This window comes from Aspergillus tanneri, assembly GCF_003426965.1.
Source record: "Aspergillus tanneri strain NIH1004 chromosome Unknown AapTan_2_pilon_pilon_pilon, whole genome shotgun sequence".
NCBI lineage: Eukaryota > Fungi > Ascomycota > Eurotiomycetes > Eurotiales > Aspergillaceae > Aspergillus > Aspergillus tanneri.
Genome location: NW_022984629.1, coordinates 1101819 through 1117584, shown reverse-complemented (window position 1 = coordinate 1117584; position 15766 = coordinate 1101819). Strand labels below are relative to the sequence as shown.

Genomic DNA, 15766 nt, shown 5'->3' with positions numbered 1-15766 from the left:
CTGCCACCGGCAATCATGGTCTTGGTCTACCACACTCCCTTGAGCTGGCCACCTTGTCGGTCGGATAAGTGGTAGCCTGACTTCATACGATAAAGTTAACACGAGAACTCAAAAGATGAGCGTATCCAGCCTAATCAATTAAATTTTGTTAGAGTTTGCACAATGAAAATGGCTGGATGAGAGCTTATTCGGCGGTATGTGCTAATGTCGACTTCCAAGTGTGCCACAATAGTGTTTTAGTAGAATTGCATCCTGCCAGTGCCCAATAAATACAGTTCGTCTGTTCGAGCCGGCTGTATGAAGGGCGATCCACATGATGAGTCTCCAAATATCGGGCTTTGGACCTGGTAAAAAAGGGCCCCATTCCTACTCCCGGTATTTTCCATAAATTCATTTCTCTATTCATTTCTCTCGCGGGACAAACAGCTAATTTCATGTCCCTCACGAGCTTGGCTCGGATATTCAGCAGCAAGCACAGACATGAGTTCCTCAAATTTTAGCCGATACAAGTTGGTGTTCTGCCACACGGGATGCTCGCAGCAAGAGTACATCCGCATATTGCGACACCTTCATAAACAAAGTATGGAGGTGAAGTTCCGCAATCTCTCCCTGTTTTTGGAGGAGTCCCTCAAGGCCATCCATACGGAGGCCAGACGTCTCAGTACTTCACCAGATCATCGGCTGCCGCGCTTTAATTCCATCCTTGCTTTGGCAGCCAGCGAACCATCATCCTGTCTCACTTTATCCATGGCCGTCCAAAGGGCCTTGACACTAGTCTCACAAATTGGAACATATATTAGGTGAGAAATTGCACGTGGAATGTCTATACATGTACTGGGGGAGTTTGTCATCAAGCCATACAACTAACGGCTCTATACGACGTGTTAGCTACTATGAAACACATAGCAATGAGTTTGAGTTTGGAAGCAATACAGAAAATACAATACTGAGCGGTTATGGTATGGGTATGCTGGCAGCGGCAGCGATCGCAGGCGCAAAATCAGTCGCATATCTGGCCTCCGTCGGAGCAGAGTACGTGAAAGTCGCTTTTCGACTAGGCATAGTCACGCAGGGGCAAATTAGGGCATTCGGAGCTGGTGAATACGAGCGTCATTTGGGGGTGCAAACCTGGGTATGTTCCGCTGTAGATGGAACGTCAGCAGAGGATGTTCAAAGAGAGTTAGATATGTGCAAGTCAGAATTGGTTTGTCCTCACATCTCTTACATCAGTGGTATCCCAAAGACTAAGATATTTGACAGGAGGGCAGTGGAATCCACGTGAGTGCTCTTGAGGATGACACTCTCTGTGTCATAGGACCCCCGCTGCTTTTACAGGAGACAATATCCAGATCCATACACTCAGATCTCTGAAACTCTCACACAGCTGCTTCTAGTATTGCGCCATTCTATCTGGACATGAAGGGAGCTTACAGGACTTTGTGACGGGCGACCTTGCTTATGATTTGTGCGGATCTTCGTCAAGTATTACACTGCTCTCCTTTCAAACTGGGAAGAAATTACAACTACACTGGGTTGATGTTCTCAACGAAATTACCAGCGGCATGATAGAATGCAATACTAGCGTTGATTTCCTCAGACAAAGCATTCGCTCTCTTCTTGTAGAGTGGGAAGCTACTGACTGCTCCGTGATACTCTTTGGGGATTCGGCTCTATCGGACCAGCTGCTCCTGGGCTTTCAGGCTGAATGTCGTATTCTACGACTTCATCGTATAGACTTAACTGACTCTGGCCATCCTGGCTTCCATCAAGAGGCTTCAAGGTCTCCGCAATCCGCCAAGCTCGCCATTGTCGGCATGGGGTGTCGATTTCCGGGAGGAGCAAACAATCTCGCGCTATTCTGGGACCTGCTTCAAGCTGGACGTGATGTTCACACCACGATTCCACCAGACCGGTTTGATCTGAAGACTCACTATGATCCAACAGGACAGGTAGAAAATGCTTCCCCCACACAGTTTGGGAATTTCATTGATACTCCAGGATTCTTTGATGCCGCATTTTTTAACATGTCCCCTCGTGAAGTAAGCTGTCCTCACGAACTATTTCAAATCATGCACTGACGGAGTGGGATGAAGGCGCGTGAGACCGATCCACAGCACCGTTTAGCTTTGGTGACCGCCTACGAGGCGCTCGAAATGGCCGGCTACGTCAATGGCCGGACACCAGCCAGCGATGGAAAACGAGTGGCGGTGTTCTACGGTCAGGCTGGAGATGATTGGAGGGAGCTGAATGCCAGCCAGAAGATTGGACCTTATGCAGTATCCGGCGGGGAGAGATCGTTTGCGAATGGGAGAATTAGTTACTTCTTTAACTTTGCTGGCCCTAGCTACAACATAGACGCTGCATGCTCTAGCAGTCTGGCTGCAGTCCATATGGCCTGTGAAGCACTCAGGTCGGGAAAGGTTGATACTGTGGTTGCTGGTGGGTTGTCCATCCTAACTCATCCAGACAAGTTTGCTGGACTCGGTAAATCAGGATTTCTATCTTCAAGTGGCCAGTGCAAGGTGTGGGACAAGGATGCGGACGGTTACTGTCGAGCGGACGGTATAGGGTCGATCGTGATTAAGAGGCTGGAAGACGCGGTTGACGATAATGACCGGATCCTTGCCACCATCCTGTCTACAGCTACCAATCACTGTGCGAATGCAATCTCGATCACCCATCCCCATGTCGGAGCTCAAAAGGATCTGTATACAGAGCTAATGCTTGATGTCGGTATTAACCCACTGGATGTAGGCTATGTCGAGCTCCACGGCACCGGTACTCAGGCGGGTGATCCGGTAGAGGCGGAATCAGTGAAGGCTATATTCGCACCGGTGGGCTGCCGACCAGCGCATCAACGGCTGTATCTTGGCTCAGTAAAGTGCAATATCGGTCACTCTGAAGCTGCGGCTGGGATTGCATCCCTGATCAAGGTGATTCTAATGTATCAACACCATCGGATCCCGCCGCATGTGGGAATCCGCTGCGAAGCGAATCCTGCCCTCCCACAGGATCTTGAGACGTGCAATGTCGGAGTGTGTCTGCAGGAAACCCTGTGGTCAAAAGTAGACGGGGAGAAGCGCTACGCGGTAGTGAATAATTTTGGCGCACATGCGGGAAACAGCGCCGTGCTCCTTGAGGATGCTCCGGAAATGGCCAGGGTCGGCGAAGATCCGCGACAGGTATACGTGGTGGCTATATCAGCTAAGAGCAGAGCATCACTCAGCGGGAATATTCAAGCCCTAGTCGAGTACATGGAACGTCATCCTGACGTACTGCTCGGGGATCTTTCCTATACTACATGTGCCAGGCGCACGCATTATAAGTTCCGCATTGCAGCTGCTGTGACAAGCTACCAAGAGCTTCAAATCTCCCTGAAGCTCCACCTGGGAAAGGTTGACAAGGTTAAACAGATACGGACGGAACCACCCGGGGTTGTATTTGCTTTCACAGGACAAAGCGAATCGTATGTCGGGATTAGTGCGCAGTTGTTTGACAAATTTCCATTCTACCGCACACAGATTCTTCAGCTGAGTTCCGTTGTGCAAAGCTTCGGGTTCCCTTCTATCATCCCAGTTGTTACTGGTGCGATTGACTGCCAGCTTCCGGATCATAGATCCATAATCCAAGCACAGCTAGCCATTTTTGTTATAGAGCTTGCCTTGGCTCGGCTATGGCGGCACTTGGGTGTTAAACCTATTGCTGTCGTGGGTCACAGCCTCGGAGAGTATGCTGCTCTCGTAGTTGCAGGTGTTCTCTCAGCGGGCGATGCTATCTGGCTGGTTGGAAAGCGAGCTGAATGCCTGCTAGATACTTGCGAAGTAGGCTCATTTCAGATGCTTGCGATCCAGGCAACCTATCCGGAGATACAGAAGATCTGCGATGGAGAAAACTATGATATATCTTGTCTCAATGGGAAGAGGAGTATGGTGATCAGCGCAGCACGGGAAACTATCCAGATTATCTGTGCACGTCTACAGCGTGAAGGAATCCGATTTAAAGTACTCGACATCCCATTTGCTTTTCATAGCAGACAAATGGAACGGGCGCTGCCCGAATTTAGGAAGATTTCCAGATCAATTGAGTTTCATCCTCCAGCTATAACGGTCCTATCGCCACTCCTCGGAGAATGTATCCTAGCCGGGTGCTCTGTCACTCCGGGGTATTTACTTCGTGCGTTGAGGGAGCCGGTGGACTTTATCAGCTCGATTAGTGCGGGTCGGCGTCTGGGTGTAGTGACTCCGAACACTATCTGGATAGACATCGGCCCCCACCCAATCTGCGGAGAACACATCCGGAGGGACAATCCCGACGTCACCACTGTGTCGTCGCTGTACCGAGGGGAAGATGATTTTGTTGTTATGGCCAAGAGTATGGCGAAGATTCACTGCACGGGGGTGCGTGTTCGCTGGGATGAGTACTTCCGACCATATGAGAAGGCTCATTTTCTTTTACATTTGCCTAGCTATCGCTGGGACGAGAAGAACTATTGGATTCCTTACGAGTCTACATGGACTTTGGACAAGGCACGCAGCGGCAACGCAGCGAGTGAGAGTCTCCTAACTACGAGTCGAGGGCTCCAGACGTCCCTGATCCACCGAATCTCATTGGAAGAAATCCACGGCTCCAGAGGACGGGTGCATGCTATCTCTAACATGGCGTATCCCGATTTTCGCCACGCATTACTGGCGCATAAAGTAAACGGATGCGGAGTCACGGCCGCGGTATGAGATGCGAGATCTGCTGGTTTTAATACTGTTTTTGACCAATCTATAGGGAATCTGGAGCGACATGTGTTGGAATATTGGCAAGTATCTTTATAGGCGCATGATACCGGGCGACCACGAGGTGCCGATGAACGTAACCAAACTGGAGGTCCTGGAGGCTCAGGTCGCCTACAATAACCCGAGCACAACGCAGTTACTGCAGATTGAAGCCGTTCTAGATACTATGACAATGAACATGGGGGTACAGTTTTACAATGTATCGGAGCAAGGATCTCGGAGCGAGAGATACTTCGCATCCGCGACTGTCGCGTTTGAGAGTCTTGCCAGCTGGAGGGCTGAATGGCGAGAGGTCTCAAGCGTAATCAAGAAAAGAATCGAATCCTTGACTAAGAAAGGTGAAAACGGCGAAGCGAATCTTCTCACTGGAGCCCTGGTGTATTCCTTAATGAAACGCGGCTTTGTGGACATCGGTGAACGGGACCGTGGAATCCAGAGTTTTATATTCGACGGCTATGAAGCATGTGCAGCAATACAACTAGATTCATACCGACACGGCGTTTGGCACACTCCGCCTCATTGGGTAGAAAGCTTGACTCAGGTGGCCTCGATTATAATGAACATCAGTGAGGCATCGGACGTGGAGAATTATTATTATGTTTCTCCTTACTACGAAAGTTTCCGGTTGGCTGAGCAGCCTATTCCCGGCGCCAAGTACACCAGTTATACCAGCATATCTCCCATGCAGACGGACGGTAATTACGAAGGAGATGTTTATATCTTACGAGAAAGTGAGATCATTGGTATGGTTCGGGGAATCAGGTTCAGACGGGTTCCAAGATTCCTCAAATCTGAGCTCTTTGTTGCACCGGACATAAGCAGCACCCTTCCATGTGCGGAACCCCAGCAATCACATGTCAGTTCCAGTTCCAAGCCAGATGCAACCGATACGGTTGCCAAATGGGCTTTACCTTTCCTGACCCTCGTGTCGGAGGAAACGGGTCAGGGTATAGGTGAGCTAAAGGATGAATTGACACTTGTCGAACTTGGTATCGACTCGCTCATGGCTCTGATTATTTGCGCTAAGAGCCGTTCTATTTTGAATCTAGAGATTCCTCAAGGGCTCTTTCTCTCCTGTGATACATTTGGTGAACTGAAAAAATGTGTGGCTAAACAATGGAGTGCATGATATGCGGACTTGCTGCCATCAAGTGATGTTGACCCCTGCGAGGCACAAAAATAAAAATAAAACATTGCAGCAAAGAAAAGACAGAAACACATTTCTAATTTTCTAGTGTGCTGGGGAAAGCTGACGGTGCTGTGCGGCCATTCTTTAGCTAGACCATGCTGCAGGCCATCGCGTTTCTTTCTGTCAACATAGAATTGGGCGTATTTTATTCAACTATTCGTCCTGATTCATAATAATATGACTATCTAGATCCGTAGTAAAGGTCTGATCTTCTAAACTACGCATATTTTGCCTGTTTATATGTGTATGGTGAATCGCTTGACCCGCTGAATAATCACCACACGAATAACTATGTTGAAAATCAGCGAAAAAAGCGTAATCTTCCGAACAGAGGTATAAGTTATCGACATTATATGTACTATACTTGATTATCTGACTACTCTTAACCGGATTACCGTAGCAAGTACCTAAATTATTAGCTTACCAAATCTGACCTCGGCAGTGTTGCTAGATCCTGGCCATGGGTGATTCACTTTACCTGCCGTTATGGTTACTGGCCTTTCTCAGTAACCTCAGGTGCTTCTTGAGCAACCGGGATGCCACCCCAGCAATCATTGTCTCTGATCTAATCATTCAAGGCTACAGTGTCCCATCTGGGTTTCCTTCGCGTTTCAGATGCGTCTTCGCTCCAATACCAGGGCAGCGACTACGAGAGCGACTCAGAGGAAATACATGAATAATTTATTATACTGCCTTCCATTATCACAGCTAACAGCATTTTCGATGAACCAGCTTGTTATAAAAATCTTTCGACTATTCACAGCCGCAGTCGTGCTATATCCATCTTATATCGACCCACAAGTAGTGCAAGGAAAGTGGCAAGGCCCGAGAGTGCTACTACCAGCACAAATACATCTTTCAGACCCCCAAGGTAAGCAGCGCGAAATCCTGTACTTGACTCTGAATCGGTATCTTGTCCACTCAAAAGACCTCCTGTGAGTATCTGGTTCGGGCTCGCATTGGCAACAGATGCCATTTCCAAGTTTCGCTTGACCTTGTCGAGGAATATGGTCTGCCCTGTTTGCATGAAGATCGAAGCCCCCAGACACTTAAAGAACAAAGTCATGGATGTCATAGTCGACATGTCCGACGCATCCACAGTGGCCTTGTTCATAATGATCGGTACCTGGAGTGAAGCTCCAATCCCGATCCCTGCCAAAATCTGGTACGGAATCCAGAGTTTCGGCGGCGTTACAAGATCCAGGGTGTATAGTAACCCGGCTCCTACACTGATTAGTATTGCACCAACCAACAGAAACGGCGTTGGGTAGCCAGTAATCCCGAGCCCTATCGCTCCAATTACTGCCATAACGCCAGCTGATACGATCAACGGCAGGGTTCGTATCCCCGAGTCCTCAGCTGAGTTACCCTTTACTGTCTGGAAGTAGATGGGCATGTAATACAGGAGCATGAAAAATGCGCCCGCCACTAGAAAAATAAAAACGAGATTAATAGCGACTTCTTTTTTTCAGAAGTAATCGACGGGGAATCATCGCCCGATCATCCCAGAAGAGCTCATTCGTAATGAATAGCCCCGCAAGAATTGGAAATCCAATCAGACACCCAATCACATCCTTGTTATGCCAGGACTTGCCGACTCCCCATTCGAGACCGAGTAGGAAACAGAGTAATGCACCTGTTAATGTAATGATTCCCAGTATATCGAGCTGGAAGATTATCTCTTTTCCTGACGTTTTCATATTCGCAGGTGGAGAGGGTGACCGAAACAAGAAGAGGATGACGGCAAATGTAGCTCCACCAATAGGTAAATTGATCCAGAAGCACCATCTCCAAGTTACGTTACTAGTAAACTCTCCTCCAATAACGGGGCCGGCAAAGCTGGCGAGTAGGAATGCCAGACCAGTGATGCCAATCAGCATGGGACGTCTCCTTGGAGGGACGCAGACCCCGAGAATAGTATAGATCCCCGACCCAATTCCTGATCCGCCTACTCCTGCGATGGCCCTGCCGATAATAAGTGTTGGGGAGTTGTGGGAAAGAGCACAAAGCAGAGATCCTAACTCGAACGTGAGTAGGCTGAGGAGGTAGGTCCATTTAATATTGAAAAATCCGTACAATTTCCCCCATGGTGCTTGAGTTACAGCACTGCCCAGAAGAAATGCAGCCCCATACCAGCCAACATCAGCCGTAGATTTGAATTCGTCCGTGATCTGAGGAATAGCGGTTGAGATAATAGTCGTATCCAGGGAAACGAGGAACATTGCCACAGCGAGGCAAAGTACAATCACATGTAGTAGCACCCCATCTATGTATTCTTCTGTTGGATCAGGATTTATGTCGGTATCTGGTTGGTTGACTTCTTTGTTTTCTGCAGTGGAGACTTGCTTTCACCTTGTGACATTGCTGTGGTTCGTGGTCTTAGCGCCGTCAAATCACTTGAATTTAAAAACATCTTGTGGTCTTGCCCTGCGATGGAGAATGAGTAAGAAAAAGGTTAAGAGATGGGCTAGATTTTGCGTTTGTATATGTCGCCTCAGAGGAGTTGGAGCACCTTTTGCCAGGGTATTCGTCCCTCTAGTTACAGGCCCACCATTATTTTGTTTTTGGACACTATTTCTTCGAGCGAGTAATTCCGTCACACAGCGCACTAATCAAGAACGGACTTTTACAAAAGTAATATAGATAAGAATAATAACAATAACATAAGTAAGATCTGCATTATATATCACCAAGGAATAGTCTCATGAGACCCGCCCAATGAACAGCCTATCCTTTCCTGTCTAACAAAAAAAAAAAAAAGAAGAAGATTGCAATGATCATCCTTGACTTGCCCGTTTGCGATGTACCCCGTGCAACCATAAGTAGGAAGGAAAAACTTTACTGCTTTACTGTGATCACAAAAGGAGTGCCCAAGTATACTGGACCCACACGCCCCGGTCCGAAAGTTTGTTTGGCGTGCAAGGGGTGGCTAAGGTTTCTCGAGAAGCTAAAGGTGAGAATCTTTTATGGTTTGAGCTATATGCGGAACCACAAGTCAATATGGTCTATTGTAATAATATGCAGCTACCAGGGATGGTTTCGGCTAGTAGGGGTTTGCTTCCAGAAATGAAGACTAGTATGGAGTGGGCATATTCATCTGCCAAAAATATGGCGATTTGTTTCCAATAGAAATTCTTGAGCCCAAGATAGAATTGCAGAAGGCGCTATTGGTATGCAGGATCGTAGGATATGAACATAGCCGATCAGGAGGCATGCACTAGGATACCTCAGAACCAATGTCTCGCTTCAGGCCGGTCGGATTTTTAGTACCTGAAAAGGCTCTTATATACTGCGTCTGACGAATCACATAACAAGGTGGCCATGCATACAGAGTAGCAGTTTATATCATCGCACTGTATGATCGCATATTGCCAATTTCTTGAGGAAAACTGTACCTTTCAGAGTGCTTTGCTTTTTCTACATGGTCACCTGTGGAGTATTCTAGTTCCACTACAGCCAGTTTATTGGAGATCGACATTTACCGAAAATTGGGGAGGTTCCTTTATAGATTATTATGGTATTAGTTTGGAACCGCCTGGATCAGGGGAGGCAGACATTGTTGATGGAAGAAAGATGCAGAGAAAGATGGACATATTCTGAAAGGATTTTACTGTTTGCATGGGAACATGTGTGGGCTTCATAAGAATATGATGCATGCATCACCTGTATCCTACTCATTTCCGGTGCTCGGTATGTAGAGGAGGTGCCCTTCCCCTGCATTCAATGCCCCATTGTATAGATTAGACTTTTATTGACTGGAAGGTCTAGGTTCTACATGAAAATAGTGCAGCCATTGGACTTACTTCAGCTAGCCCAAATGCTTACTTAAATGGCAATTTCTGGGGTTAAATATCTGCTGGACACCAACCCATTCAATAAGCAATTAACTACTTTTGTCCAAACCCATCTTCTACCTTTGAGTATCATGAACCACGTGAGATCTATGCCCGGGGATACATCTATGCCTTTGCATATAGAGGCTTGCGATGCCACCAAGCGTGCTGGCACTTACGCATTACGCCAGGTGCGGGAGGATGGCCACTGGTATGGTGAGATGAAATGCAATGCCACTATTACAGCGGAATAAGTTTTCCTCGCGCAAGCCTTAGGGTTCAGCATCGAGACAGACCAGGACGATCTCGTCAAGTATTTCCTGTCCGAGCAAAACAGAGACGGTTCATGGAGCATTGCATATGATTACCCGGGAGATGCTTCCACAACTGCCGAAGCATACTTCGCCTTGTGTCTGTTGGGCCTTGACGCAACCACCAAGCGATGCGCCCTGCACGCGAGTTCATCCTCTCGAAAGGTGGCATAGCGAAGGTGCGCGTTTTTACTCGAATGTTTTTCGCTTGCTTTGGGCTTTTCCCTTGGTCCGCGGTGCCCGAGTTGCCAGCTGAGTTGATCTTGCTCCCTGCAACCGCCCCGATGAGCATCTATCGGCTGGCAAGCTGGGCCAGGGCAACAGTGGTACCAATGCTGGTCATTCGACATCATCGTCCCATATATACTTTGCCAAATGGAACGTCGCCATCTAATGATTACTTGGACAAGCTTTGGGTCAATCCAGCAGATAAAATGGTTCCATATGCCCCTTCTCTATGGTCTTTATGGCGTGATGATCTTACAGCATTTGGGTTTACTGTGTCGATAATATTCTGAAAGCCTTAGGTGGCCTGCGGTGGTTCCCTCTGAGAAAAGTTGCGCTTCGACAATGTGTGGCTTGGATTCTTGAACACCAGGAGCCTGAAGGCGATATCGGAGGCATCTTTCCTCCCTTGCATGCTGGGTTGTTTGCACTCATACTGGAGGGTTATGACCTCGAGTCTAGCCCTGTACGTCGAGGCATCGATGCTCTCCAAAACACCTACGCCTGGAGAGACAGCGCTGGTTTGAGAATACAAGGCTGTATCTCGCCAATATGGGATACCATTCTTATGACTATTGGCCTCATCGACTCTAGTCTACCGGTTGCAAGCTCCCTCGTTACGCGATCATCACAATACCTTAAGGCCCGCCAACAGCTAGGACGACAGGGCGATTGGAGTGTATAATGGAAACGTTTCACCCGGCGGGTTTAGCTTGAGTACTTCAATTCGTGGTATCCGGATATTGACGACACTGCTGCGGCAATCCTAGCGATGGTGAAGCAGGATCCAAATCTGTTCGATCTAAGCCCCATATTATCCGCAGTTCATGGATCCTCGGATTGCAGAATAGTGACGGTGGATGGGCAGCATTCGACCGCGAGAACAATTATTTGTTCCTAAACAAAATCCCGTTTAGTGACATGGATAGTTTCTGCGACCCATCCACCGCAGATGTAACTGGGCGTGTCCTTGAATGTTTTGGCCTGTTAGTCAAGACGGGCGCCGTACTATCTAAGAATGGTAAAAACCCAATTCCTCAATTATTCATTGAGAGAATGTCCTCGGCCACTGAGCGTGCAATTGATTTTCTGTCAACGGAGCAAGATTCTGATGGGCCATGGCACGGTCGCTGGGGCTCGAACTACATTTATGGAACCAGTACGGTACTTTGCGGGTTGGTTTACCACCTGGAAGGTTGGGATGATACGTATCCTGTAATGGAAAAGAAACACAAAGCCGACACTCATGCCGCCCTTGACTGGCTCAAAAGAGTTCAAAATCCTGACGGTGGGTGGGGCGAGCGCCTCGAAACATATAACGATCCTAGCCTCGCTGGCAATGGGCCATCTACAGCATCGCAGACGGCCTGGGCATTGATGGCCCTGCCTGCATATTTACCACCTACAGATTCATCAATCACTCGGGGTATTCAATATCTTTCACAGACGCAGATTAAAGAGGGGGAACTTACTGGGTCATGGAAAGAGGATCACTACACCGGTACCGGCTTCCCGAACCATTCTAACTTTGCTATACCTTATACTCTCAATACTTTCCCATGATGGCCTTGGGTCGGTACACTAGTCTATCCGGATATAGACCGCTAGAATATCTGGAAAGCACAGTGGAAGGAGACCATACTACCGACTGTTGATGAGTAGGGTTTAGGCGACCTGATGTCCGACATTGTTTTAGTATCCAATGTCTTGGGCTCAGTAGCTATGTGGATCAGGCTGGTTTTCCATCGCGGGTATTACTAAGCAAATCAATCCATTCTCCGATGGATTAGTTATTGTCATGTACGGCTAGTCCCGAAGAGGAAATAGAGTACGATTGGTAAATAGGTCTTATTTGACTGAATTGAGCTGGTTGGGCTCTTCTTGATCTTGGTTATTCTTGATGATTATTTTTATTGCGTGCTCCGCGGGGGTTTTACCCCGATCCAGTCACATGATTCTGGTCCACCAACGGCCATATTATTTGACAGTTATATGGCAGGTTACACTGTAGGTCCTGTGAATCGTTCAAAATCTCGGAAGACTCGTCCTGGGTCTTGGCACAACCGACAATTCTTTCGATCTTTTAGATACTGTATCCCTTCCTATGAGAATTTGAACAAGGTCGCCCCACCTGTGTACTCTGGATAGAGCGACACCTATAACAGCCCCCGAAGTAGCCCTTTTCGGCCGCCTTCTAGCCGTCACATCGTTAAACGGAGTATTTATCATGTTATTTAGAAGTAAAAGACTAATTCGTAACCATAGGACCCTAAATAAGTTAGGGGTGTAAAGAAATGGTATGAGCCAGACACAAGTGAATGCTGTATAGGAACACAAGAATGGTGTGAAAAAGTTGGATATATACATCTAAGTGAACATCTCTGTTTGGATCCAAGACTTAACAAGAGATAAGGCGAAGATGGCTAAGTCGTCTCTAAGGTTTGTTTCAGGTTTACTGTCTCCTGTAGTCTCCTATATTTGTCTTTAATTTCATATTGTACTTTGCATCTTTAGTTCGTGGTTGTATTGATATTGTAATCATCTAGTTATTTCATAAGGGCTGAGATAATATGACGTTATTAGTTCTTTTGGCTAAGAATTTAACTAAAAGAGAGAAAGTGACGGCCATGATTGTTCTAGCATGAACTCGAGGTTGTTGAGTCCGCCCGTAGGTGATTATATCCAGTTTCTACAGTTCACGAAAGATCGATATGGGATAGGATAAATATAAAGTTAATAGCTATCTACAGATTCTCCTTGGATATTGAGATAAATCTGGGTAAATGTATCAATTGCTAAATAGATTATTAGCCCTTTAGTGCTTAGCTATTTTTTTCCGCTTCTGTTTGATATACTGTTGCATTACTAGGTGCGTACTAATGTCTAGATCTTAACTGTCTTGTGATATCAGCCAATGCTCCAAAACTATTATTCCCAGGAAGATATTTTCTAGAGACATAAATTGGCTCAGTGTTATGGTGACTCGGTCCGTTCTTAATTATCAAACACGTTTGCTATATATATTTACGCGAAACATGTTACAAGCTCAAAACGTCTCCCTAGATGAGGAAAAAGCGTAGTACCTTAGCGAGCTTGCCAATAAAGTATATCTCCGAGCCCATGTATCTTCTATAAACGTCAAGTGTAGACAGCAGCATATGCATCCGAGGAATGCATGGAGAAAATTAAGAGATGCAGTATCAATAAAGTCGCACAACTCTATACAGCCTACCGGCCTGGTTTATATCACAAGAGCAAATCTGTCTATGGCCAGGACCATTCCTGAAATTACTTCCACCCAAATGCTAGATCCTTGTTCCATCCTACCTGTGAGTTTGAAAAAGGGTACTATAATGTCCATGCATGGGCTCATGTTCGAAAATGTTAATACATGTACAACTTATTGACACACATGCCTTGATTGACAGGGTTTTATGTTGTTAGCACATCCTTGATTAATATTACAGGACAGAGGTGCGAGGGGTTGAAGCTCTGGTAGCATGTGAAGGTGTGTACGTAGAAGGATGGCAGTGTTGTTAAAAGTAAGAAATAAAGTAATTATAGAATGGGTATATATCCCTATGCCTCTCAGAGTAGTATTTAAAGCAACTGTATTGACTAACCAGAACAAGAAGCCAAAGATAGCAACTTGGAATGGTTTGGGATTGATTATAGAGGTCGGATATGCAACTCTACCTCCGAATGAACACCGATCAGTGTTATCACGTGATCAATGGGTGGGCATTTTCCCTGAACTTCCCGAACGTCAAATCTCAGATTCTGGTCCTGTAATTGCGCGACGAACCAGTGTCTCTGGCCCTTGACCACTCTGCCATTGGACTTTTTTGTCCTTTACCTGCGACTTCCAAAAAGTCATTCTCTCCTTTTATCCCCTTTTCCTTTCGAGTGGTCTTCAAGATGCCCGCAACAGCGTCCCGTGCTGTGCTCCGGCAATCGCAGTTCCTGGCCCGAAGGGCCGCTGTCAGGAACGCTTCCTCCACGTCCGAAGCTGCCTCCAAGGCTAGTGAGGCTGCATCTTCAGCGGCTTCTAAGGCGTCTGAGGGTCTTTCTCGCGTCTCTTCGTCCGCTGGTCCGGCGCTCACCAATGCTGCCAACGCCCTGAGGAAGATCGGTGGAAGGACCGGAAAAGTCATCTCCTTTGTCGACTGTAAGATGATATATTCCCTGTGCTTTATTGAAGTCCTCATTTTCTTAGCTTAAAAAGAGGAGACCTTGGATGTGGTCAATTGTGATCACTTCCCCTGCGCTCCTTGACGGATCCACAATCCGCCAACTCTATAGATGCCGCTGTATATCAGAATGTTGCTAACGATTCTTGATGTTTTTTAGCCATGATACCCCCTACCGTCTACTACGCGAAGGTCGGACTTGAACTCGGCAAGTTGGTTTTCCGCGGACAGAACATGACACCCCCGTAAGCACCTTCAACGTATCACCTACTAAGACGACCTCTACTGATGCCGTCCAGGAGCCTGGCCACCTTCCAATTATATTTCCAGCCTCTGACTAATGCTTTCCGCAACCCTGCCGCACTCAAAAGCCTCAAATTCTCCCCCCAAGATATCTTGACTCGTGTTCGCAGTGCCAACAAGAAGGAGATTGCTTTGGCAGGCGTTACTGCTGCGGAGGTTATTGGATTTTTCACCGTTGGTGAGATGATCGGAAGAATGAACATTGTTGGCTACAAGGGGCACCCTGAGCATCATGGTGACCACTAGGTCAATCGCAAAAATTCATGCTCTAGCTGTCTTTCTTTGATTTCCTTTATGTGCGCGCTGTACTATTGTATGATAGACGATGGAATTTAACTGTTGTCTGAGGTAAACCCCCGACTTTGGGAGACTATCTTCTGGTCTTTTTTTTTGGTGTCGACATCGTGCTTCCGCGGTTTTCTCTACAGAGATGAGTTTCATTGTTTAGATAATTATCGTTAGAGGGTGTCGGAGGTTGTTATAGATGCTGTTCCCTATAGTGGAGAGAAATAGACGACTTTATTAGAGACAGGCCATTAAGTATCTGACTGCCTTGAAAGATTTGTGGATAAGTACATGGGTGCTGCTGGTAGGTGTACACACCTACCTAGTATTGACCTCACATAGTAGACGGATAAGAGTATTGTTGGCAAAAAAAAAATTCCAAAATTTATATTGTACTTATGAGTTTTAAATACTTCCACTGATCGCATGATCGCTGTAGTTCCTTTTCAGTGCAACATTCCTGCAAATAAAATGTTGGGTTGGATCCTTGCCTCTGATTGGCCCGTGCGGGAAAGAGTTTCTGCGTCGGACTTTTTTCTTTTCTTTGATAATTGAAATGTTCAACAACCACAACAAGGCATTCAATTCTCCAGATTCGGAGTTGCTGCTTGTCTAACGGTGTACTTTCGCATGGTCTTCTACCTTT

The 15766-nt window shown here is 46.8% G+C and overlaps 4 protein-coding genes across 4 annotated transcripts; 3 read left to right on the top strand and 1 right to left on the bottom strand.

The window, feature by feature from the left end:
• Window positions 1-480: 480 nt before the first annotated feature.
• On the top strand, window positions 481-5913 carry ATNIH1004_000333 (Type I Polyketide synthases (Type I PKS); the record flags this gene model as incomplete). The annotated part of the gene is made up of 5 exons (XM_033565054.1): window positions 481-800; window positions 889-1132; window positions 1395-2039; window positions 2094-4724; window positions 4777-5913. 5 exons carry the CDS (start codon window positions 481-483, stop codon window positions 5911-5913), a joined length of 4977 nt encoding a protein of 1658 aa, XP_033430811.1.
• An 817-nt stretch (window positions 5914-6730) lies between these two features.
• Window positions 6731-8195, bottom strand: ATNIH1004_000332 (uncharacterized protein; the record flags this gene model as incomplete). The annotated part of the gene is made up of 2 exons (XM_033565053.1): window positions 6731-7197; window positions 7457-8195. 2 exons carry the CDS (start codon window positions 8193-8195, stop codon window positions 6731-6733), a joined length of 1206 nt encoding a protein of 401 aa, XP_033430810.1.
• Window positions 8196-9898: 1703 nt separating this feature from the next.
• Window positions 9899-11905, top strand: ATNIH1004_000331 (uncharacterized protein; the record flags this gene model as incomplete). Its single annotated transcript, XM_033565052.1, has 5 exons — window positions 9899-10022; window positions 10083-10217; window positions 10247-10588; window positions 10645-11019; window positions 11127-11905. The coding sequence occupies 5 exons, from the start codon at window positions 9899-9901 to the stop codon at window positions 11903-11905; spliced, it is 1755 nt and encodes a 584-aa protein (XP_033430809.1).
• Window positions 11906-14260: 2355 nt separating this feature from the next.
• Window positions 14261-15081, top strand: ATNIH1004_000330 (F1F0 ATP synthase subunit g; the record flags this gene model as incomplete). The annotated part of the gene is made up of 3 exons (XM_033565051.1): window positions 14261-14510; window positions 14693-14777; window positions 14832-15081. The coding sequence occupies 3 exons, from the start codon at window positions 14261-14263 to the stop codon at window positions 15079-15081; spliced, it is 585 nt and encodes a 194-aa protein (XP_033430808.1).
• Window positions 15082-15766: the final 685 nt, after the last annotated feature.